The 24,394-nt window shown below is 41.4% G+C and overlaps 1 protein-coding gene across 1 annotated transcript; it reads right to left on the minus strand.

The window, feature by feature from the left end:
* Positions 1 to 1,148: 1,148 nt before the first annotated feature.
* LOC147336990 (uncharacterized) lies at positions 1,149 to 10,446 on the minus strand. Its single transcript, XM_086287704.1, has 5 exons — positions 10,313 to 10,446; positions 3,676 to 3,807; positions 3,011 to 3,255; positions 2,791 to 2,842; positions 1,149 to 2,473 (listed from the first exon to the last, which is right to left on the minus strand). The coding sequence occupies exons 1-5, from the start codon at positions 10,328 to 10,330 to the stop codon at positions 1,781 to 1,783; spliced, it is 1,140 nt and encodes a 379-aa protein (XP_086143830.1). The 5' UTR covers positions 10,331 to 10,446; the 3' UTR covers positions 1,149 to 1,780.
* Between the last annotated feature and the right edge of the window lie 13,948 nt (positions 10,447 to 24,394).

Here is a 24,394-nt window from a genome sequence, read left to right on the forward strand (position 1 = left end):
CAATTCTTAAATCAATTTTTTCAAACACAAACACTATTTTAAAACTTCTAGAGAGTAAAATATTAATGATAATTATAATAACAATAATAAAAACAAAAGCTCTCAGATCCATCAAACCAAGCAGCAGAAAGAACAATAACTGAAGAGAAAACTTTAACCTTGTAGACTTCATTATGTTCCAGCTGCTCTACAGACGCTGTGACCTCGAACTTAAGCAGGTCGTAAAGTATGTGCAGCTCAATAACTTCATAATCAGACCCTGTGGTATTTAGGCAGCAGAACAACTAAGAATAACAACTACAAATAATGTTTTTAGGTTTCTGTTGTACTGCAAGGTTCTGTACAGGAGAACCAAACCAAGAGCAAATATTACGTCTCATTTACACCTGAGCACGAAGAGCCATCAACATTTAGCAAATTGAATCATCTTTGTTTAGATGCAAGAAGAATCATATAGAAATGAAAAAGTAGAAATAGAAATCCAGAGCAAAGATATCCTCTAATTCAGCGTAGCACATGTGCAGCTGCTGCGATTCACGTAAGCATTCGGCTCGTCGCTGTTGCAGATTTTTCTCTCGCTGTTCTGGCTCACAGCGCTGCAAACACAAAAATAAATATCCCCAAAGGTGTGAAAGGGAGCTAATTAGTAAGAGTATTGTTACTCTCCGCAGGAGTAGTCCAGCAGTAGAAATCAGTCCAATAACAAGGTGTGTAACATCTAGCAGGGTGACAGAAAAACCCAGGGTAACTTCTAAGGACCTCAACGTCTCTCTCACATTGTGTTTTTTAAACATGCTTCCATTTGTCACTTCAGTCTTTACTCTGAAATACAGGAAGAGAAATCATGGCTGAAACAATTTCTCATGAAACCAGGGGTGTGGTCCAACAGTCAGTTTGGTGAGGAAGGTTCCTAACTGAGAGAAGTGACCCAGAAGTATCTGTGTAGCAGCCACAATGAATCCAGATCATGAGCTTTATTAACTGATCAAAGTCTCTTCTTTCATCTTCTGTATCATTCAGTTTGCATTGGTAATGCCCATTATTGTAATGCTTTTTTAAGACCAGCAAAACTTTATTTCACTTTGGGTTAGCTGGGATAAGTGATGGATGGAGGGAATTTTACTTCAGCCACAGAAATCCTAAACAGGAAGGAGGAGCAGAGTTACAGTGGATCACTATCCAGCAGGGAAACAAGGTTTATTTCAATTTCTTGGCCATGAGTGAGATTTACTGAGTGGGCAAATTAGGGAGACGACACCATCAGATCCCGAGCCCTCCATGTGTTAATCAAGAGACGGCTGCTGTGCTACAACCATAAATAATGAATAAATTAGGAGCTAAAGCTGAAAGGACAGTTTATTTGTGCCATCTTCACGTGAACACATTCAAGAACATCACAGATGAAGAAACATTAAAAACTTCCACACTACATAAAGCAAGAAAAATAGTTTTTCTTTCAGGTGGTTTCAGAAAAACAGAAACATCAAACATCTCCAAGACTCTCTTTGAAAGAACTAAAAACCTTTGTTCTCATGGTCCAATCATGAGTGAACTCCCCGATGAAGCCTTGTGTGCTAAAACATGTCAGAGTTTTAAAGGTTAAACATGAGTTTCCAAAACGTTTTGCTGGAGAACAATGAACTATTTGACTGAGTTTCAATCATTTACAGACGAGCAAAACCAGGACAGAGAAAAAAGGACAAAACTGACTCAGTAAAACAACAGAAAAGAAGATCCCATGTAGATCTGTATTATGTAGAAGTTCAGCCCAGCAACCAGTTCAGTTCAACACAAGTTTAAATGATTCTATCTGAACTCTGTGGAGCCTGATCTCAAGCTTTTTGAGTCTGACACAGAAACCAGAGGATCTTTCTGTGTCTTCAGATTCACTGTTATCCAGTGATGAGAGTGATTTCAGCCCTGAGTGATCGCGCTGATGTTTGCACAGAGCAGACAATGAGGTGAATGTTTGGGCACATTGGTAACAGTGAAACAGTTTATTAGTAACGTGGGATCGTTTGTGTTCAGAGTATGAACTGAGATTCCTGAAGCTCTTGTCACACTGGTCACAGCTGTAGTTTCCTTCCATGTGTGCACGTTCATGAATGTTACGACTACCTGACCGTGAGAAGCTTCTCTCACAGTGTCTGCACTTGTGTGGTTTCTCTCCTGTGTGGACTCGTTTGTGTGATTTAAGCTTCCATGCAGTGGTGAAGGATGACCCACACTGATCACAGAGGTGCTTTTTAACCCCACTGTGAATCAGTTCATGTTGTTTTAAGTGATGTGATGTGGTGAAGCTTCTCCCACATTCTTTGCAGTATTTCAGTTTGTCTCCAGTGTGTCTACGTTGATGTGTTTTAAGGGCAGCTTGCCGACTGAAAGTTTTTCCACAGAGGTCACAATGAAAGTCTTTCCCACCACCACAGTGATGACAGGGTTGAGAACTGGATCCATCTGTGTCGCTCTGCTTCTAAACAAAGACACAAAGACAGTGTAAGTCAGTCCTTGTATCCTGAACGTCGCCTGAAATAAAGAGCATCTCTGCAGACGTCCAACTACATTTGACTGTTTCAGTTAACACACTCAGTTTACTGGGCTGCAATAACTACAATACTACCACCATAATACTACAGTGATACTAAAATCATAACTGAAAGGAAAATCTGAATAATCACTCAGAGCTGCTTTTCCATGCAGTAGAATTGCTAACATGCTAACACAGTTTAATGAGCAGAGTTGTTCCAAACAGTCAGGCTAAAATGACAAGATAACAATATAAATACATACCTCACAGTAGCTGCACTTGTAGAGTCTCTTTCTGGTGTGGATCTGTTGGTGTCGTCTCAGGTGATGTGGAGATTTAAAAGTCTTCTCACACAGGTCACATCGATAAGGTCTCTCCTCAGTGTGGGTAAACATGTGTTGTTGTAACTGTGCGTCTGTTGTAAACTGTTTGCCACACTGTTCACAGCAGTACACATCATGTCTGGTGTGAATGCGTAGGTGTGTATTTCGGCTCCCTCTCTGGCTGAAAGTTTTTCCACACTCGTCACAGCTGTATGCCTTAATTCCAGAGTGGGTAACTAGATGCCTCTGTAAGTGGCTACTGTGAGTAAAAGCTCTGCCACACTGATCACAGCTGTACGCTTTAACTCCACTGTGGATGAGTTGGTGTTGTTTTAGGGAACGCATCCAGGAAAAAGACTTTCCACACAAGTCACAGCTGAACGGTCTCTCTCCAGTGTGGATGACCTGATGCTGTTTTAGTGTAGCCTTCACAGTAAACTCCATCCCACACTCGTCACAGCTGTGTGGCTTAATTCCAGAGTGGGTAACTAGATGCCTCTGTAAGTGGCTACTTTGAGTAAAAGCTCTGCCACACTGATCACAGCTGTATGGCTTAATTCCAGAGTGGGTAACTAGATGCCTCTGTAAGTGGCTACTTTGAGTAAAAGCTCTGCCACACTGATCACAGCTGTATGCCTTAATTCCAGAGTGGGTAACTAGATGCCTCTGTAAGTGGCTACTTTGAGTAAAAGCTCTGCCACACTGATCACAGCTGTACGCTTTAACTCCACTGTGGATGAGTTGGTGTTGTTTTAGGGAAACCTTGAAGGAAAAAGACTTTCCACACAAGTCACAGCTGAACGGTCTCTCTCCAGTGTGGATGACCTGATGCTGTTTTAGTTTAGCCCTCAGAGTAAAACCCTTCCCACACTCGTCACAGCTGTGTTTTTTCTCTCCCTTTCTTCTGTGAGGTTTGTCGGCCTCCTGAGAGCGCTGACTTCTGGCTCCATGTTGGTCCTGCAGTGACAGAGATACAAACAGAGGCAGTGAGTGAAATGCAGTCGTGGAACAAACTCAACCTTCAAACTCCATTAACACTAGTTTTAAACCTGAAGGTGGAGCGTGGCACCAAACACCTTAAAGGTCTCTTATCCCCACCTGCTGGTAGTTCTAACACATTACATCCAACCTGCTGTTAAAGATAATTCATGACTGTTCAAACACTAAAATCATGCACACACACACACACACACACACACACACACACACACACACACACACACACACACACACACACATTATTTTATAATTTAGATTATTTTGTTGTTTCCTATTACATATTTCTATAATTTGTATAGATTTATACAGAATTATTCAGTGATAATAAATCCTATGTTTGTTTATTCTAAAGGAACCCCGTTAGCTTCCACAACAGATGTTGCTCGTCTTCCGTCAAATACTCACATAAAATATTACACAATAAAGTGGATTCAAGATATCCACATAATTTCACTCTTACATCCACAGTGAGGTTTCACAATTGTTCAAATATAAGCAATCAATAATAATAATAATAATATCAATAACATTGAGGCACATTACACAAATTTCAAAAACAAATCATGTCTTACAATATTTACAACAACTAAAAGCTCTGTAAATCGGCTTTTAAGTCTTCATTGAAGTTTTGAATAATGCTCTAATTTTTTAAGGCAACTTATTCCACTTAAAAGTTGCTCTAAATGTAACAGTTTTACAAAACGTTACTTTTAACTCGAGCATTTACTAAATTGCAGTTTGTTGAAAACTGTGTAATATGATGATGTATTTCATCTGGATACTGCAGCTGAGCAGAATAAATGTGGTGTGTTTAACAGAATTGCTTTCTTTAGAACTACAAGTAAGCCATAGAATATTTTAGCCTGTACAGGAAGCCAAGAAAGGTTATTATGCATTTGATCAATATTAGTATAGTATGAACATCTTCACACTAATCTGGACGCCTTATTCTGGACTAACTGAAGTCTGTTAAGATCTGTCTCATTAGCTGCTGACCAAATGATTGAACAATACTCCAGATGAGACATTACTAGTGCATTAATGACATCTTTCATAATGAAGAAGTGATACACAAAGAGCATTTCATAGCCATAGCTATGCCTTGTCGGCAGAGTTATGTGACATTAGTGATGTTTGTACTTTCAGCGTTAACTTGGTTTTAAAGCCTTTAAAATATACGCCGTTCAATAGTCGACCTTAATCTGACAGAGAATGTGATGATTTTGTGGATAATTAAAGTCAGTCATATATCCACAAACACAACAAGCTGAAAGTCAGTGATGCTGCTCGGTTTGCAGTCCTGAACATCACGGCACAAGCAGGATTCACTGCACTGTTAATGTTAGCTGTGTTATATTGCTGCCTCTGTTCGCTGGTGTCGAGCCAAACGCACTTTAACGTGTGTTTGAACGAGCTGACGGTTCACTCGTTAAGCTGAAAGAAAGATGCTTTAATCACAGCAGTCACACATGTGTCCACTGCACCATCTGGAACTCTTCTTGTTTACACTCGTAATAACACAAACACTAAATCCTGCTTCTCTGGTGCTGTTGTGTAGCAGTGTGTACACCTGAGACTGTCACCTGTCTGTCTGTCCTGCACTCTCTCTCTGTTTCTTTCTCTCTGATTGTGGAATAAAAGTATGAACATGTGTTTATAAGTTACACTTGTGTTTGAATCCTGCAGCTTATCACACATTTGATTTCCATGTGTGACGACTGCAAGTGTCCAGAGTGAGGACAGACTGAGGGAGCCACTGCTGCACATCATCTGTGAGGCTTTGCAGCCCTGATGATCCACCAGGACAAACTCAGCAGTGTGTGAGGAAGAGGAGGAGGAAGAGCCAGCAGCAGCTGACAGATGGAGAGAATAGACAGACTGTTCCCTGTTTGTGAAGGACTGCTAGGAAAGTTTAACATAACTGTCTGTGCTGAATCAGTCTTATTAGGTAATGTTCAAATAATGTGATCATCCCAGTGTTTCCAGTGTGGGAGAAAGTACTCAGGGCCTTCAAGTTACACACTATGAAAGGCAGCAACAAGTTTAATGTTCAGAAACCTAAAGTCTGTATCAGCAGCAGAATGGAGCTAAAAATAAATGTTGGTTTCAGTTCTATGAAGCTTTGAGTATTTTGGATCAGTAGCTGCTGTGTTTGTTGCATCATATTGCTGTAACTGTTTATATGCTTTATATATTCTGAGCTAAGTTGATCTATAGTGTGTGGAGCAGGGAAATTATTTTACTGCTATTGTTAAATAATCATCATTATTACCATTGCATTAATAATATAATCTGCAGTATGATCATTGCTTTGACAATGTAACAGATAGCTTTAAGATGGCCTTAAGATGTTTATGATGATGTTAATTTTGTATTTCAGATGCCGTTATAACTATTGTGTACACAATGCATATCTGTGCTTATTTGAGTTGATGTTCAGGTTCTTTAAAGGTCTTAAGCTTCACTGACGTGACTGTTCAGGTGATACATGCTGAGGGAAAACTAGAACATAGAAGGAATTGCAATACATGCTTACAAAACACTTATATATCAGGTCATTTCATATTAAGGTTTTAAGTAGAGGTTCTTGGTTAAAACATTTATTTAGTAGAAGACATACATATAGTCTCAGTGAGCCTCTGGTCTCGTGAAAGGTCAGAAGTGCAACAGGTGAATTGAGAAAGAGCATTTGAGGACGAGACACAGACAGTTAGTAGGTGAAGAGGTGACACAAAGAGCATGTGAGGTCAACACACACACACACATGAGTTAGATTTATTTAGAGGAGAGATTAGTCATGTCTCGGCAAGAAAGAGGAACAATTCACTTTAAGACAAGAACGGAAAGTACCATCCATGAAAATAGAAGATGATCTTCTGGGTTAAAAGTCATTGTGGTGTTGATCTGATCTATGTATAAAATGTATCTGTGACGCATGAAGGGGCGTCAGTAAATCAAACCCTGATGCTATAAAATATCTGTTCATGCTTTGATTAAGTTGAAGACTAATTGCTGTCTGCGTACAGAGTTGTCTTCCCACACGTGTGTATTCATTAAAAATCATTGTTTGACCAAGAGCTTCTGGACCATGGGTGGTTTGTACTCTCCTTCCTCAATTTTGAACCTTAACAAGTGTTACATCATATTCTATAAGGATGTTATGTGTTTGTAGACTTTCTGCCCAGTTTGACCCATTTAGCAGAAGTCAGCCTGTTTAAGGCTCTGATATCTATTCTGTGTGACTTAAAGCAGTTATGACATGGTCTGATTTTCTCACCCAATAAAGGAATATTTCATATATCAGTCTGCTCTTCATTCTATCAGACACAGTTATCACAGCTCCTACATTTGCTTTTTACACATATATGTAAGCATTGAGCCACATTTAGTACCAACATATTAAATGAACAATATTTGTCTCTTATATATGACACATCTATATACACACTGTTACAGATACTTGTCTGTGAGTGAAGTGATTAATATAATAACTATAATATCTCTTTATCTCAGTCGGTGATCCCCACATGCTTCAAGGAGTCCATCATTGTTCCTGTCCCGAAGAAACCCCACCCTGCTTCTCTCAATGACTATCGCCCTGTAGCCCTCACCTCAGTAGTGATGAAGTGCTTTGAACGCCTGGTCAGAGACTTCATCATTTCTTCACTGCCAGACACACTGGACCCACTACAGTTCGCTTACCGTCCAAATCGTTCCACAGACGATGCCATCTCTCATCTCCTCCACACATCACTCACTCACTTGGACACTAGAAGGGGGAATTATGTTCAAATGCTCTTCATAGACTACAGCTCTGCATTTAACACCATAATTCCCTCCACACTCACCACCAAGCTGGAGCATCTGGGACTCAGCTCATCTATGTGTCAGTGGATCTCCAACTTCCTAACTGGCAGACCACAGGCAGTAAGGATGGGCAGACATGTCTCAGCCTCCACCACTCTCAGCACTGGAGCCCCCCAGGGGTGTGTTCTGAGCCCCCTGCTGTACTCTTTGTACACATATGACTGCGTGGCCACTACCAGCTCCACCACCATCATCAAGTTTGCTGACGACACCGTCGTGGTGGGCCTGATCTCTGATAACAACGAGACGGCCTACCTGAAGGAGATTAGGAATCTGGAGAACTGGTGCCAGAGGAACAACCTCCTTCTAAACGTCAGTAAGACAAAGGAGCTGATAGTGGACTTCAGCACTAAGCAGGAGAGGAACTACCAGACCCCCGTCATCAACGAGTGCCCAGTGGAGAGAGTGGACAGCTTCAAATACCTCGGAGTTCACATCACGCAGGACCTGTCATGGTCCTGTCACATCAACACCGTGGTGAAAAAGGCCCGTCAGCGTCTCTACCACCTCAGACGCTTGAGAGACTTCCAACTGCCCTCCAAGGTGCTCAGGAACTTTTACTCGTGCACCATAGAGAGCATCCTGACGGGAAACATCTTAACCTGGTTCGGGAACAGCACCATGCAGGACAGACGAGCTCTACAGAGGGTTGTGCGGTCAGCTGAGCGCACCATCTGCTCCGAGCTCCCTGACCTGCACTCAATCTACAGCAGGCGGTGCTGGACCAAGGCCAGGAAGATCGTGAAGGACCTCAACCATCCCAACAACAGACTGTTCTCTCTGCTGAGGTCAGGAAAGCGATTCCGCTCCCTGAAGACCAACACAGAGAGACTGAGGAGGAGCTTCTTCCCGCAGGCGATACGGTCTCTCAATCACACCACCACACAGTACTGACCCACACATATGGTTCTTACACACACACTGGACTTTGTTTTCACTTCATCACTTAAATCACTGCTGCTGTTATTGTGTATATATTTATTTATACTTCTTGTGTATTTTGTTCATACATTCTTATATAGTTCTATATTGTGTATTTTGTTGTACAGTTATTTTATTTTCAATTTAATTTATATATTTTATCTTATTCTTTCCCAGTGTGTTGTACAGTTATTTCATTTTTAACCTTAATTTATATTTTATTCCTTCCTAGTTAAATTTACCCTTTTTAATTTTTCATATTTATTTCCTATCTTATTCATAGCCTTTTCCTTTTTTGTTTTCTTTAGGTCACGAGCAGTTGTCCAAGCATTTCACTACATATCATACTGTGTATGACTGTGTATGTGACAAATAAAATTTGAATTTGAATTTATCTATTCTGTGTGACTTAAAGCAGTTATGACATGGTCTGATTTTCTCACCCAATAAAGGAATATTTCATATATCAGTCTACTCTTCATTCTATCAGACACAGTTATCACAGCTCGTACACTTGCTTTTTACACATATATGTAAGCATTGAGCCACATTTAGTACCAACATATTAAATGAACAATATTTGTCTCTTATATATGATACATCTGTATACACACTGTCACAGATACTTGTCTGTGAGTGAAGTGATTAATATAATAACTATAATATTGGCCATATTATATTTACATTACCACAGTGAGATGACTTTAGTCTCATGAACAACATCAGCTAATTGTTATTTACAGCTAATCTTAAACGACTGTTCAGCACAGAAATGAAGCCCAACAATCATGTTTCACAGTCCTGTGGTCTCAGCCTCAGATACTCATCAAATCACACAGAGCTCATGTAGAAACAAATGAACTAAATATGTTCTCCTTCATTTCTGTCAAACAAAGCTGTATGAAACGTTTCCAGCTGTTAGTATCATGGTTGCTAGGCAACCTGGGCAGCGCGACGGAGGCTAGACGTCCCATTTCACGAGCCTACGAGCCTCGCACTTCGGCCTTAGCGGTCTTTGAGTCCGCGGCCCTTGAGGACTTTAAAGCTGCAGAACCTGAATCGGGATACAGCCATGATGATCTCCAGCCTCGTGCTCGCCAACATTCTCACCTGAGTTAAGAAGACGATCACTGAAATGGTCTCAGCAGGTCCTTTGATGACAGCAATGAAATGCAGTGGTAAGGCTTTTTGGGGATTAAGTTCGTTTTCATGGCAAAGAAGGACGATGCAGTTCATCTGATCACTCCTCATAACATTCTGGAGTGCAGGCAAAATGCTATTATAAAAACTTAAGCAGCAACTTCTCCAGGTTCCAATATTTATGCAATTCTCAAACCTTTTGGCCACGACTGTATAACCTCTTCTGAAGTTTAGTGGATATTATACATGGTTATGCTCAGGATGTGTCGGCCAGTTTCCACTGGAAACGCCTTTTGGTTAAACTGTCAGCGAGGAATTTGCATTTGCACTGTTACATTTTTATATAACTTTAATCCACATAAACAACAGCTGCTTGTTTCAGTGAAAATACATTGATGGCTTTTTAATAAAGTTGTGCAGCTGGAAAGTATTTTGTCTGGTGTCAATTCTATCGTCAGCTACATCGTTATGGCAAATGTTCAAATGTATATGGTGATAAATATCTTTGGTCATATGGTCCTGCTCTGTCTGTCACCTTCTGTGTTGAGCTCATTGTTTCCTCTGTAGTGGCTGAGCTGAGTCCAAGTAGCTGAAAATGTTCCTCTGCTGCTCCGTCAGACTCTCCTCCTCCTGCTGATCAGCTGGGACACAAAACAGATCTTTGTTAGGCTCCACACTGCACTGAAGAGTCAAAGTGTCTCATATGTTCATCTGACAAGTAAAAGAACACATTTTTGTTTCCCGAGGTGGGCAACTTGTTGGAAACAAACACAAAAGGTTTGAGCACTGATACCTGCCATTGCTGGCATTGAAAGATGCAACGCCAGCAATGTGGATTGTCAAGACTCAAACCAATCATCAAGCAAAGACAACAGGGATCATTTGTTTCTGTTTATTTAGCATTCACAGCATTTGTAGTTGCCTTCTGTGCAGGGGAAGTCCACGCACACTGTGTGGTACCGCCATCCGCAGAAGGTGCATTCAACCTCTGTAAGAGAAACGAGATTGTCTGAGACTGAAATGATATTCACTAAAGAAGTGGTGATTTGTAAAACTTCACATTTTGATCCGGGACGTACTCTGCATGAAAACAAGTGCTCACTCTTCCTGCTCAACAAATGACAAGGGCGGAGCCTTATACCACGTGATACAGAAGCTGTGCCGTGTGATGCTAAAATTAGCAGGGAAACAACAACGGAGAGCACGTCAGGGACTGTGCAAAACGAGGGATTTAGGAAAAGGAAGAGAGAGAGAGCAAGCAAGAGAGAGAAATAAAAGAGCAGGAGAGAGAGATGGAAGAGCAAGAGAGAGAGAGCCAGGGCATCGATGACTTTGCTCGCCCTGAACCTGCCATATTACAGGCCTTCTTAGATTACCACCCACAGCAGAACAGTAGCAGTGCAGTTGTGATGAGGGTGTTCAGCTGTAAAGATGGCACCAACAGGAAGTGGCTTACTTATTGCAAAGAACGCCATTTATTGTTCTGCTTTGTGTGTCTGGCATTTGCAAGGCTGACTGACACCAGCACATTTATAACAGGCATGAGTGACTGGCGACATATACATCTGCGCACAGAGGAGCATGAAAAGAGAAATACACACCAGACCTGTGCTGAAGCTTTTTTCTTAAGGTGCTCAAAAGGCAACATCAGGAGCTCGTTTGCTGGCAGTCAGTTGTCAGCTCACAGAGCACAAGTGAAAAAGAGACGGCAAGTTTTAGAGCGTATAGTGGATGTGATCAAAGTACTTGGGAAGAGGGGACTCAGCTATAGGCATGTGGAGAATGAGGCTGCATACACCTTAGGTGATAACACCATCGATCATGGTAACTTTCTGGAACTAATTGTGTTATTAGGCAAGTATGATATGTGCCTTGGAGAACATTTGAATGACTGCATTGAAAAAAAGCAAGAAGTTGCATCAGACCAGTGGATCAAGAGGTAGAGGATCTCTCATCACCCTACTCTCCAAAACAACTGTCAACTCAGTGATTGATGCACTTGGCCATCTCCTTCAAGAGAGCATCGCCAGTGATGTCCAGAAAGCTGGGATGTTTTCTGTTCAGCTAGACACAACCCAAGACATCACAGGTTATGATCAGTGTTCAGTAATCATCAGGTATGTTACTGAGTCTGTGCAGGAGAGGCTTGTCTCCATAGTGAGGTGCGAAGCATCCACGGGGCAGTACTTTGTAAACTTGCTTTCTGGAGTTTTAGAGCATCTGAATCTAGACAAGGCCATGTGCATTGGGAATGCAACAGATGGTGCTTCAAATATGCAGGGCCAGTACAAAGGCTTTTCAGCACTTATGACTGCCCAGTCTCCAACTCATGTGCATGTGTGGTGCTATGCACACATACTTAATCTTGTGATTGCTGACACAACACAAAGTGTCATTGAAAGTGGATCACTCTTTAATTTACTTAATGACATAGCTGTGTTCATCAAGGAGTCCTATCACAGGGTTAATCTGTGGGAGAAACAAACCAAAAACACAAGACACAGACGCCTTAGTCCAATAGGTGAGACACGGTGGTGGGCCAAGCATGATGCCCTCCAGAAAATCTTTGGACATTTTGGAAAACCAGATGATGGCCTCTTCGTTGATGTAGTGCTGACGATGGAAGCCATTGAAAAGAGGGAGAAAGAAAAGCCAGCTGTTTGTGCCAAAGCACGAGGCTTTAAAGAGTGTCTCTTGAACCATGAAACTGTGTTAACAGCACAGATATTTCTTAGAGTGTTTGAGCAAACAACTCCTGGGTGTGTGTTAACACACACGAAACTCTGGCTGATTGGGTCCCACACCCAATTTCACACCTTGGCTCAGGTGATTAGAGGATCATCAGGGGGTCCTTTTGTCCCTCTGTGGGGGTCACGGGGTCACTCCCACTAGGTTTATATCTGGGACTCTCCACCATTTGACCTTAGAACTGAAGAAGCTTCTCGGATGAGAGGTGAAACGTCTTCAAGCAACTTAAAGAAGTCCAGACGCTTTTCTTTGCAAGCTCCTTTGACTACGATGACCTGGATGACTGAGAACCTTCACAGACATATGATAACTGGAGTGTGCAGCGTTTCCATGAGCAGTTTTCCTGCATCTTGACTCATGTGTGTGGAGTGTTCATAGCATCAGCATCATGTTTTTGTTTATTTGTTTTGTTGGGTTGAAAATAATTAAATAAACGTGTGATCATGCCTATGGATCACCATGGCACATATCTCCAGCCATATGATTTATTTATGCAGATGACAAAGTGAGTGTGAATGTGTCTGACATCACAGTGTTTTTGTGCACTGTGCAAAAGTAATTGCCTCTGATTGTGAGTGAGAGCAGTGATTTTGCGGATCACAAGCTATTGTAAAGGGGAAAAAAAGAGTGAAAAAGAGACAAATTACATTGTAGACGAAGAAAAATAATCATAGGAAAAAGGTTTTGTGTTGATCAGCCGAAAAACAACTACAATGTCATTTTCTGCTTTTAAGAAAGGATTGTTCACACAAACACAGAGAGAGAGAGAGAGATGTGTTGATTAAGCAGTGATGATGATAATGAAAATGTCTTAGTTTGTCACTTTCAGGTGAAAAGCAGACCTGAATCAATTTTCCACATGCAGCGGTCGGAAGAAAGTTATAGTTTAACATCATTGGAAACGTTCAGGCCAAGTTTCTGGCTGACTTATTTACAGCACCATGTGTTTCTCAACCTCACAAGCAAGCTCACACCTCCCTGAAGACAAGGAATGCAGCTCCAAAGCAATAACATGGCAGATAAAGAGACAGCAGCAAAGTCCTGAACAAAAAGTCCCAGCGAGCAGCAGCAATGTGGACAAACAGCACCAGAGAAGAAGAGCAAACCCATCATCCTGACTGATCGGATGAATGGCACTGTGTTTCCAACAAGCTGCAACTTCACTATGCATGTGAAGAAAACTTTTGAGGAGAACTGAGGAGACTGTTGGAGTTTGACATTTGCCACCTGTGGAGTAAAATGGCAAGAAGAGACAGTGGAACACAGGACAAAGCTGAAGGAGAACTGCCGGCTGTGGACTGTTGAAAGTGGGAGAGGACAAGAGAGTGAGAGGACAACAGAGTGAGAGTAAGTGGAAACACAGAGGAATGCTGTTATTAAATGTGGGAAATCAAAATTTGGGTTAGCAAACCTGGGGAAAAGAAAACTGACTGTTTAAGTTGGAAAATTGAGACAGAGTCTGAAACAAATAGAAACATACAAAATCACACAAACAAGCAGAACATGCATTAACCCTACTAACAATTCCAAACACAAAATGACTCATGAAGACTCATAGCACATTAATTAAGAAATGATTAAATAATAGCAGAGAAGTGTGTAGGAAAGGCAGCTTTAAGAACATGCTCTGCTGGAGATGCAGCTCCACAGACATGCATTAGACCTGCCTAATAACACAAACACCCATCCAATGAAAATTAGCTTGTTATCTTTCATCAGTGTTAAAATAGTGTCAATTTAGCAGACACTTGTTATCAAATACTGAATTTATCCTAAAGAAAAAAAAATTGACTCTCTAGGTTGCAGGACAACAATTTAACCTTTGTGGGGGGAAAAAGATCCTGGTTTGACTAACCAGTGATCAGACAATAAATTTAGTGTTAAAATGGTAAATTGGGAGAAGCTTCCTGCTTGATTAATGCAGCATAAGTGATTTACTGTATGAGGGGAATTGTCTTTTGTGATACTATTTTGAACATGCTTTCCTGTTGTCCTGTCAACTTAGTGGGTTAATAGCTGATATGCAAATTAGTTGATCGGTTCTTAGATTAATGAAAGGTGACTGAATTCTAGCACGAGTGAATGAGATGTGTTGGAGTTGTTGTGTTGAGTGGAGACTCTAAAACACTGAGTTTCCTGCTTTGATGTGCGAGTGAATTCTGTATCTAGATATACAACTCTGAATACGTCAGAACAAACTTTTTTTATGAAGTGCATGACAGCATGTCACATGTTTTATGATGAAGGGAAAAGGAAAATTGAATAAAATAGATCTGTGGCCTAAATGAGTGAAGAGCACAGACCTGGTGATTAAACTCATAGCTAATAAGACACATTAGGCTTATGTGTGTGTTGTGCAGCTGATGGTTGGCTTGGAGTGAATCTAGCTGATGATTTTTCTTCTGTTGTGAAGTCGAGCCTGCCGATTAGTATGATGGTATGATGAACCATGCTAATGGTATGATTTACCCTCCTGAGATGAGGAGTTTGTGTCATGACTTAACAAGGCCTTTTTATTTTGATACTTTCACAGTGCACTGAAAGTTTTGTTTGATAATCTCTGTTATTTTTCATTTTTATCTTTTGAACAGGCACTGATTTTGTTTGTCTATTTCTTTTCTTTAAGCAGATCTGCACGTCAGAAATTAAAAGTGCTATACGACCTGTCGAGAAAGCCTTACAAGTGAGTTTTCTCCACATTAAAATGGGCTCAGGAGAAAGCCACTTATTTGGGACAATTATTAAATGAATGTCCCAGCCTAAACCGGATTCAGCAAGGTAATCCGATCTAGAAGTTCTTTTTCTTTTTGAAATGACGTCATTTTGCTGGAAGTGGAAACTAAATGCGACGACAGGTTCCACTATCAGCAAAGAATGAATGAATGAATGGAAATAAAGAACAAACTGACTGACTGGTAAAAGCCGACAGGACATGACCACGACTCAAGGTTAACCTCCACCTAGACAGGACAAAAGGGTGGATGAATTTATGTGTTTTTTGTTACAGGAGCAGAAAGATGACAGCAACATTCGCAGTTGCATGACGATTTAATCTTTTAAATGCCATCTTTTCTGTCTGTGAATTTACTATGTGTGTGTCATCCACTAACTTGTGTTGCTCACAGACATTACTGTGAGAAAGTGTACACACCTGCGCAGCGCTAACATTTACATTTCTTTTTACAGCAGATGATTAATCATGTGTTTGATCATGTGATTTATAAGAGGATTAGTTAATGTTTTCCTACTACAGGATTTCTGGGTTTATATGTGACTGTCATTCTTTCCACAGCTAGGGTTGGCTACCTTTATGGTGTTTTTATGGCACCTCTGGAACCTGTTGACCTGTGTCTGACCTCCGTCTGACCACAGTCAATGTGTATTGCTAATGTTTGTTTCTTTGAGAATGCTGTGGAGGATTCGGCAGAAGCGGACAAGTGACATGAGTAAAACAAATATGAGGTTACGGTGTTTCTGGGAAAGTTGAATATGGGCTCTTAGCTGGCCACTTTGAGCCCATAGTAATATATGAGTGGAGTGAATTTGCTTAAGAGAAGTCACCGATTACATTAATGTTAACTGAGCACATGGGATGATCCATGTCTGAGGCAAATTAGGGAAATAATTGTAGTTTCCCGATTTGAGAAAACCTGCACATGACACTTGTCTTGCTGATGTTGAATGCTTATTACTCTTCTGATATATTGTTTATAAGAGTGAAGTTGATTTTATTGTATGCAGGCTCCTGGTGGAGCCAGTTTTTAAGACAGGGATCCTGGTTTGGTGAGTTGACGCATGGTTGTCCATGCGTCAAGAGGTGGGGTCCAGAATTAACATTAAACAATGTTTACTATTATTGTTGCAGTGATTTGTGTGATTAGCTGTTTATTTACAAGTATTAAATCTATGCAAGTGGTGCATCCATGTTAAGATGAGGCTTTGATGGCCTATTAGTGAAGTTCACTGAACTAAAGAATGTGGTTTGATGATTGTTGACATGCTCTCCAAATAGAAGTCTTTCTGAAATACAGGTGCAGCAGTGAGAAGCGAGAAACATTCCAGGCATAGCCCAGGCAGTGGTTGAGGTCAAAGGTCAAGCTGGTTGGGGCCCATCATGAGATCAGACCTTGGAGCCACAGCAAGGACCATGAAACTGCCTGCAAAATAGCGGAGAGACCCTCCTGGATTTATCAGAGCCACTGCAAAGAGGTCGAGGTCCCAGGAAACCCCAGCACCCTCAAGACAGCACAATAGAGAAATCTCACACTTGGTTGTTTCGGTGGTGAGGGGGGAGTGCTGATTGAGCCCCCGTAGGGTAAGCTCGCACTTCAACCTCCAGCCTCTGATCAACTCTAGGGCAACCAAGTGCGAGGCGTGATGGCTGAATCAGCTGAACCAGGAGGAAGGCAGAGAAGCTGAGTGTTTTGAGACAGATCCAGCAGGCCCAAAATCAGGACTATCCATGACGAGAAGGAGTGCCTGAGAGGATCGTCCACAGGATGGGAGCTGAGGCCAGGAGAGAGACTTCAGGAGGATCAGAGATCATCTTCAGCAGCGTAGGGACAGGAAAACTCGAGGGATGACGGGAGCGTGCCAGGCTCCATCGACAGCGCAGAAGGAGTTCGAGGATGACATCATGATTCTGTGAAAAGCACAGGAACCAGAAGCTATGGTGGTGATGACAGCAGTTTCCTATGAACATCACCTAATGCTGTGCCACTGTACTGTGAATACGATGATACCCTGAAGACTGCTGGGATCACAACAGCAGTAAGATAATGGACACCTGCACCCTTTCCACAGAGGTGTTTCTCTGCAGAGCGTGGACAATGAAGGAGTCATAAATATCCCCCTCACAGGACGAAGGCTTGAATGAGGTGATGGGGGTTGGTAGAGGCCATAAAACTAGAGTGCTGAGAGGTCTGCAGCTTTGGAAATAGCTGAGACCCATGTTGACAAACAACAAAACTAACTAGTATGTTTGAATGTTTATTCTACATACATTTGGACTCTGGTCCTATGGAAAGTGATGGAAACAACTGGAAGAGACATTCATGACGCCCTGCAGAACTCAAACCACTCTGCAGAGAGACATGTGATTTGCACACCTGGAGAAAACACCACCAAGCTGAGATGGTTTTGAAAATGTTACTTTCTTATTTTCACTATTAAATTAACAATTTCTTTGTTTGTTTGTAGGATGCAGTTTGCCATGAGATGAGCTCAATGAGGAATGGGATAACCGCTAATACATTTGTTAAACTGTGTATTTTTTCAGTAATTTAGGGTGATTTGACATATGCTGAATATAACAATGTTTGCATTGAAACTGTCAGACATGAGGTATTCGTAACTGGGGACTTTTCAAGCATAAACGTCAATAAGGGGGGAATGTTAGATTTTGTATTGTTGATTGTCATTTATGCTTAGAAACATTTACTCATATATGCTTAGAAGTATATAATCATTGGTAGATTGAAAGGATATCTCATCCTAAAAGAGGTCTGTATTAACTCTGTGTAGAGGGGGGTGCATACATTCCTCTATTCAGTATCCTTGGTATAAATCACATACTCCCTAGGAGAGTTTATCTTTGATTTATGGTATAGCAAGCACACGTATATCTGTTTAAGTATAAGAGCCTTTTGTTAGATGGACCCAGACGTCCTGGCACCAGCTAGCACCAGAGTCTTCACAGGGTCACATCTTGACCCCACACACACACACACACACACACACACACACACACACACACACACACGGTACTCTTTGTTTGTATGTAGAAGTCATATGTTAATGAACTTATGCATATTCATGTAACCTCAATAAAAGAACAGTGGTACGGGAGAACGGACGAGAGCAACTGGGGTCAAGCGAAGGGACGGCGCTTTGTCCGGTTTTCTCCCGTGCACGAGAAACATGAAGAAGCTTGCCTACTTGTGTCTTGCTTTGCAGTGTAATTATATTGTCTCCAACGTTCCAGCGGATGGGTTCAAGCTACAAACCTATCATAGGTAACGAGGTAAGTTCCATGTCTGAGTCAGAGTCGTCTGGGCAGTGTGCCATTGCGATTTCAAAAAAATTAAGCCGCTCCAGGGCACAGCGCAGTTATTGATATAGCAGTAAAAGAGTCAGTTAGGTCAGACTAGAAAGACAAAACTGCAAAAATGCGTTCAAGATTAAATTTAGAAAAACCACAAATAAAATTTCGCCCAACAACTGAAATTAGACTGGAGTGATCAGAACCATGTTATTACAATAGCATGTCTGCAACACTAGAGCTCAATGCAAGATTAGTTTTAAGTCGTTTCGTTATACTGAGCCGAAGACCAGCACCAACGGTTGTAGTCGGCCAAGCTATCACTTACATGTGCTACAGTCAGTCTCAGCAGAGGGAAAGGGGAATGAAAAGCCAGCAGAAATGTTCATGTCCAGGCTCTCCACAGAAGAATTAATCCTTAGAAGACGAAACCAACAACAAATAACAAATCCACGGAGTCCATTCGCGTCGCGGAGTCAGCTTCTCTCTTTCTCCCAAGCGGAGCAGCGGCACACCACGGTATCCAGAAATTAGTCGGGTCCCACCTGAGCTGAGGCTGCGGCCATGGCTGGAGAAAACGTCCGAGTGTCCGCAAAACTGGGGGGATTTCCGAGACAGTTCACGTGCTAGAAGAGAAGAATCCTCGGCGGGATGCAAAAATCGTCTGAAGTCCAAGGGGAAAAAGTTCGGGCGCCAGTTGTAACGTGCAGTGGAGATGAAGCCAGCCGCGGAGGTGTGCAGGTGGATAGCGAATGAGCAACAGCTTCTGACTTTCCAAAAAGTACTCATTTATTTACAATATCAAAAATAAAAGTGCTACCTCTACCACACATTACTAAAGAGCACACTAGTCCGCGTACACACGGGAGCATCCATTACAGGAGGAGTTCGAAGAAGAACAAAAAGGGGGTGACACCAGTCGTGAGACAGGAGGCGCCGCCATGTGGTGATACACTGCATTACAATAGCAACTGTTACAATATAAATATTGTTCTGAGAGGCTTTTTGTTGGTTGAGTCTGAAATTGATTGTATGTACAATTCATATCCTTATAAAACGGCAGAAATATGGTGTTTTATTAATAAACTTACATTTATGGCAGTGGCGTGTCTAGAAAATTTTTGTTGGGGGGGCCAGGTAGGGGCACAGATTTGGAGAAGGGTGGCAGATGTAATTGGCAGATAATGTTTAAAAAAAATTCTACCAACCATTAACCATAATTCAATAATCCTATAAACCTAATAACCGAATGCGCTTTTAACTCTTATTAGAATGAGATTTTAACCACTCCGGTGCAAAGTTTTTAGATAGTGCGTTGATAAAGTACAAGAGATACAATCAGTGCTTTGTCAGTGTTTACTCAGCATTCAAGGACAGCAATATTTGCATAGTATTTTTACTGACATATACTGCACATATGTTTTGGGCAAAAACATTTTTAATATTAAAATACGAACATTTGTAGCAAACAATTGACAAATTAGCCAATGCCAATGCAAAACTTTATCTGCCTATTAAAAAAAGAAGATAATCTTCTCACAAACTGGTGTTTGATTTTGAAACAGGGAAAAAGTGGGGAAACAAATGAAAAGACTAACATTTGAATGAAACCTGAAAGCAAGTAAATACTTTCTATGCTGCCTTATGGTAAACTTTGGTAATATTGATAAAGAACAACACTGGCTGATGATGAAATACAGTCAGCTGGCACGGTGACACTGCCAGTATTAACCTGCAGGACTGGACCGGTACAGAAAATCGGGCATTTTGACTAGAGACCGGCCCACCAGGTATTAGAGCCATAAAGCCTTTGAATGAAAACAAACGCTGTGGTGACAGTGATGTACAGTCTTGTTGGTATATGTATGATTTCTATACATTTTACGTCAGATAAAAACTTTGGTTGTAAGATTTAGATAATTATTTAATAAAAGCTAGATATTTTAAATGAGAATAAGAAAGAAAAGTATTTCTTTGTGCCCCCCTCTCCCTGTTAATGCCCTACCTGGCCCCCTGGCAACACTTTGCTAGACCCGCCCCTGCACAGTTACCAGCTGTCAGCTACATAAAAAAGGATCCTGGTGTTGTTTGTCTCTCAGAAACAGTTCATAACTTCCCTTCAACTCATTCATGTGACCTAAAAGGTAAACCTGTTTCTCCATCACCTGTTCAGCTCTGATGATTCAGTAAGGACATCTCCTGGTTTCATCTGCATGTTTCCCTCTCACCACATATACAAACCGACATCACCCAGCAAAGTGGGCGATAAATAAATGAGAGAGAAAAGCCGATCAGCTGATCATTGATCAGTTTCATGATTGAAGTAGCAGCAGGAGAGAGAGGAGAGAGAATGGGAGAAGAAGAGGCAGCTGTGCAGCGTAAAGACAGAATAACTCCAGCTTTGTGTCTTTTTCCATTCTAGCTAAAGTCCGGGACAAACTGCGCCTCTTCTCAGCTCAATACGAAACGTGTAATATTTTCTCTGAATGAGGGACCATTCCATTTTTTTAAGGAGCCGTTGGCATGAATAAAATAAAGTTCACTATCAATAACATCATAGCACCCACCCAGCTGTATAAAAACTCCATCAAGCTGGCTAGAACGCAGTACGAGTTATTGCAACTGAGGGTAAAGTCAGCACAACGAAAATAAACTCCACCTAAACTTAGTTTATATCTGACCCAGATAGACTGCAGGTCATAACTTCTTACCTGAAGTTCAGTTCACCTGACACTCGGACTGGCGGCTGCCTCGAGTCTCTCCTCCTGCCTCTCCTTCCCTCATCCACCTGCTGGCCTCTGTGGAAGCCCCGCCATAGCCACCACCAAACAACGGAGTTATTTTTACACATCGACCTGCATCTTATAACTCATAACTCTTATGTTAGCTGCCCTCAGTAGCATACTGTCTGAAATATTCGACGGCTGCAAAAATTCTTTAAGTGTTATTTTTTCCTTGGGATTCTAATTTCACCGAAGTTTACTAAACTCAACAAACTTAATATTACTTACCGGGACATTTATTCTGTCCTCATTTTCTTTCACCGAAAAATTGTTTCCTGCAGTGTTGTCCTTCGTGCTTGGCTCGCCTACCTTTGCTAACGTGATGCGCATAGCGCAGAAGCCGATGCTGCATTCACTTACACTCGGATATCTGAGCTTCACCGTGAAAACATAATCGGACATTTGATATTTGATTGAATTTTATTGTTTTACCTTTGGGGTGGCACCTGGGGTGGCCAGTCTGGTTGGGGGGGTGGCCTGTGCCCCCCCAGGCCACCCCCCCAACCAGACTGGCCACCCCGCTGGACACGCCATTGATTTATGGATATAAAATAGCTAAAAGTATTAACATGCCTCAGAGAAATCACTAATAACACTAAGGGCTGGACGGATTTGATTTGCATTCTTCAAGAAGAGTGTGGTGTCATCAGCTAGCTGGCTGATGATGAGCTCCTTATCAGCTGTGCTGATTCCTTGTATAACAGGTCAAATCTCGGGGTGGAGTCTTAATCATTTTAATTGAGCTATTGCCATTCGTGTACAAGGTTTTGATAGCTTTACAGAAAAATGCCAAATTTTTCCAAAGAGTGGAAAATAAATTGATGTTCAATTGTATCAAAAGCCTTTTAAAAATCCAGGAAGAGAATGAAGCTATAGTCAGATACCAAATCAGAGTAATCAAGTAGATCTAAAACCAGTCTCATGTTCTTAGAAAGGTGTCTGTTTCTCATAAAGCCTGATTGTGTCTCATCGATAATTGTGTCCAAGAACTCTTTCATTCTGTTAGCAAGTACTAAAGCCTTAATCTCATAGTCATCATTGAGCAGACAGATGGGTCTCCAATTATCAATAAGAAGTGTCAGGGTTCGAATTTGAGGAAGAGACAAACGACTGCATGGTCTCAGTAGATGTCAGAATAGTGATTTTATTATACATATGTACATATGGGGAAGATGAGCATCACAAGCCTTTTAGAGCCGATCTCCCCCGAACAAGCATCTCACAAGGCTTTTATTACAATGATGACGTCAAGTCCCATGATAAGTATCAGTCAGTTCTCAGATCTCAGGAAGTTCCCCTCACTCCACAAGTTCTCCTTATAAGGCCTCCAGATGTTTCCACTCAGCCCAGCACTCAGAGAAAACCAGTGTGTGGTGTGTATATCTATTCGTGTCTATTGTGAAAGTATATCTATCAGAAAACTGTCCTCAGACAACCCTCCTATTCTTACTAAGTGTGTGTGTACACATGCATGTGTTATATAAGAGCGTGCATGTACTTTCAAGGCCTGTGTACGTGCAGAACTGAACATAGAACCAAGGCAGGGTCCAGCAAGACCCACAGGCTTCTGAGTGATTACAGAACTGTGAAACAGCTTTAAGCAAATAACATGAATAGTACCGAACAACAATAGACTGATTAAAGTACTGATAATCTGTGTAGATTAATGTTAACATAGATATGGTTCAAAGATTATTCTGTCAACTGGTTCAACAATGGTAAATGATTAATGATTGATACTTCTGATTATAACTGTGATCATAAGAATACAAAATAAAATATCTCCTGGTCACATTCCTCCTCTTTGGGCTGGCTTGCCAGCCCAACTCACACCAGGATGTATTTCCAAACCAAACAAACACGTTATGACACTTATCAATCCCAACGCCTCCGTTGTTTTCCAATTTTCCCACAACCCAGCTGTTCTTTTAGCTTCGGACTCGAGTTTCAGCCTGACACGCTTCAGGCCCCTTTACCACCTCCTCTTGGAGTGAAGAAACGCCCTCGGATTCTTCTTTCTTCGACTTCCGGGGTTAGACCACCCTTCAGTCGCTACACAAATCTGTGTGTTTGTTGTCCGTTGTCACCGCCGTGTCCCCCTTTTTGCCAAAAGCCTCTCGAACCACGTTGGTCTCTGGTGTTCCTAGGTTTCGCCAACCCCTTCCTGGTTATCGCTGTGGTTATGGGATCCATCTTATCAAGGAGCCCCAAGGCCATGACACTTGACCCCAGTTGCTGTGAAGGGTCCCCATATCTCCGTGTCCCCGTCTGGTGTCTGTTCCCTTCTCTGCAAGAGACAGAAAGCCAACAGCTCTCCTGCGCTGGCTCTCCTAACCTAATGTTGTTGACTTTGTTTATTCCAATCCTATGCCATGCTTATGTGTGTAAGCGTGCATGCACTTAACACTCTGCACGTGAAGTCAATAGCTCCAATATATCAATCCGATCCGTTGTCGGATGAAGCTTTTGACCTTCACAGACTAAGTGCCAGCTCCTTATAAGCACATTTGCAATGTGTGTATAAAAATGAACAACAGACCTCAAACAAATTGGGCATTCTTAATTCTAACTTGAGTGTAGTACTCAGTTTCTGATCATCTAATTATGCTTCTCACTCGTTCCCTAAATTGTCTAGAAACCTTTAATTTTGCCATACCTAAATTATTAAAACACAGACCAAATGATAGACCCCCTATATAGCTTTTACCTTTATGAGCACACTTCAATAATGAGCAACAACCTGCAATCTGTACCAAAAAATCTTCATGGTCCCACCTGCAATTAAAGATCAAATGCACTTTATACCTGTTTTAATTCTTCCTTATATAGAACCTCCTCAGTTTCCGGTTAGTTGCGATTAGTCTCAATTAATCGTTCTAGTTGTATTTTGCAATTCAGCTAGAAAGCAAACCTGTTAAAGTAAACAGCTTATTTACAACCACCTGCAAATCATAAGAGTAATAAACGATTCAGCACAACAGACAAGTATCATGTTCAGGATTTCTCCAATCATTAAATCACTATTATTGCCACAATTTGCTTTATT

The sequence above is a fragment of the Aulonocara sp. 'chitande type north' Nkhata Bay genome, linkage group LG3 (assembly GCF_057382095.1).
Source record: "Aulonocara sp. 'chitande type north' Nkhata Bay isolate Kocher_YH1m ecotype deep benthic linkage group LG3, A_spYH_male_GT1.1, whole genome shotgun sequence".
Taxonomy (NCBI): domain Eukaryota; kingdom Metazoa; phylum Chordata; class Actinopteri; order Cichliformes; family Cichlidae; genus Aulonocara; species Aulonocara sp. 'chitande type north' Nkhata Bay.

Coding starts and splice junctions, on each gene's coding strand:
- LOC147336990 (XM_086287704.1), bottom strand. Junction 3,256..3,675: donor CTAAACTAAAACAGCATCAG/GTCATCCACACT, acceptor AAACAGCATCAG/GTCATCCACACTGGAGAGAG. Junction 2,843..3,010: donor CAGAGAGGGAGCCGAAATAC/ACACCTACGCAT, acceptor TCACCTGAGACG/ACACCAACAGATCCACACCA.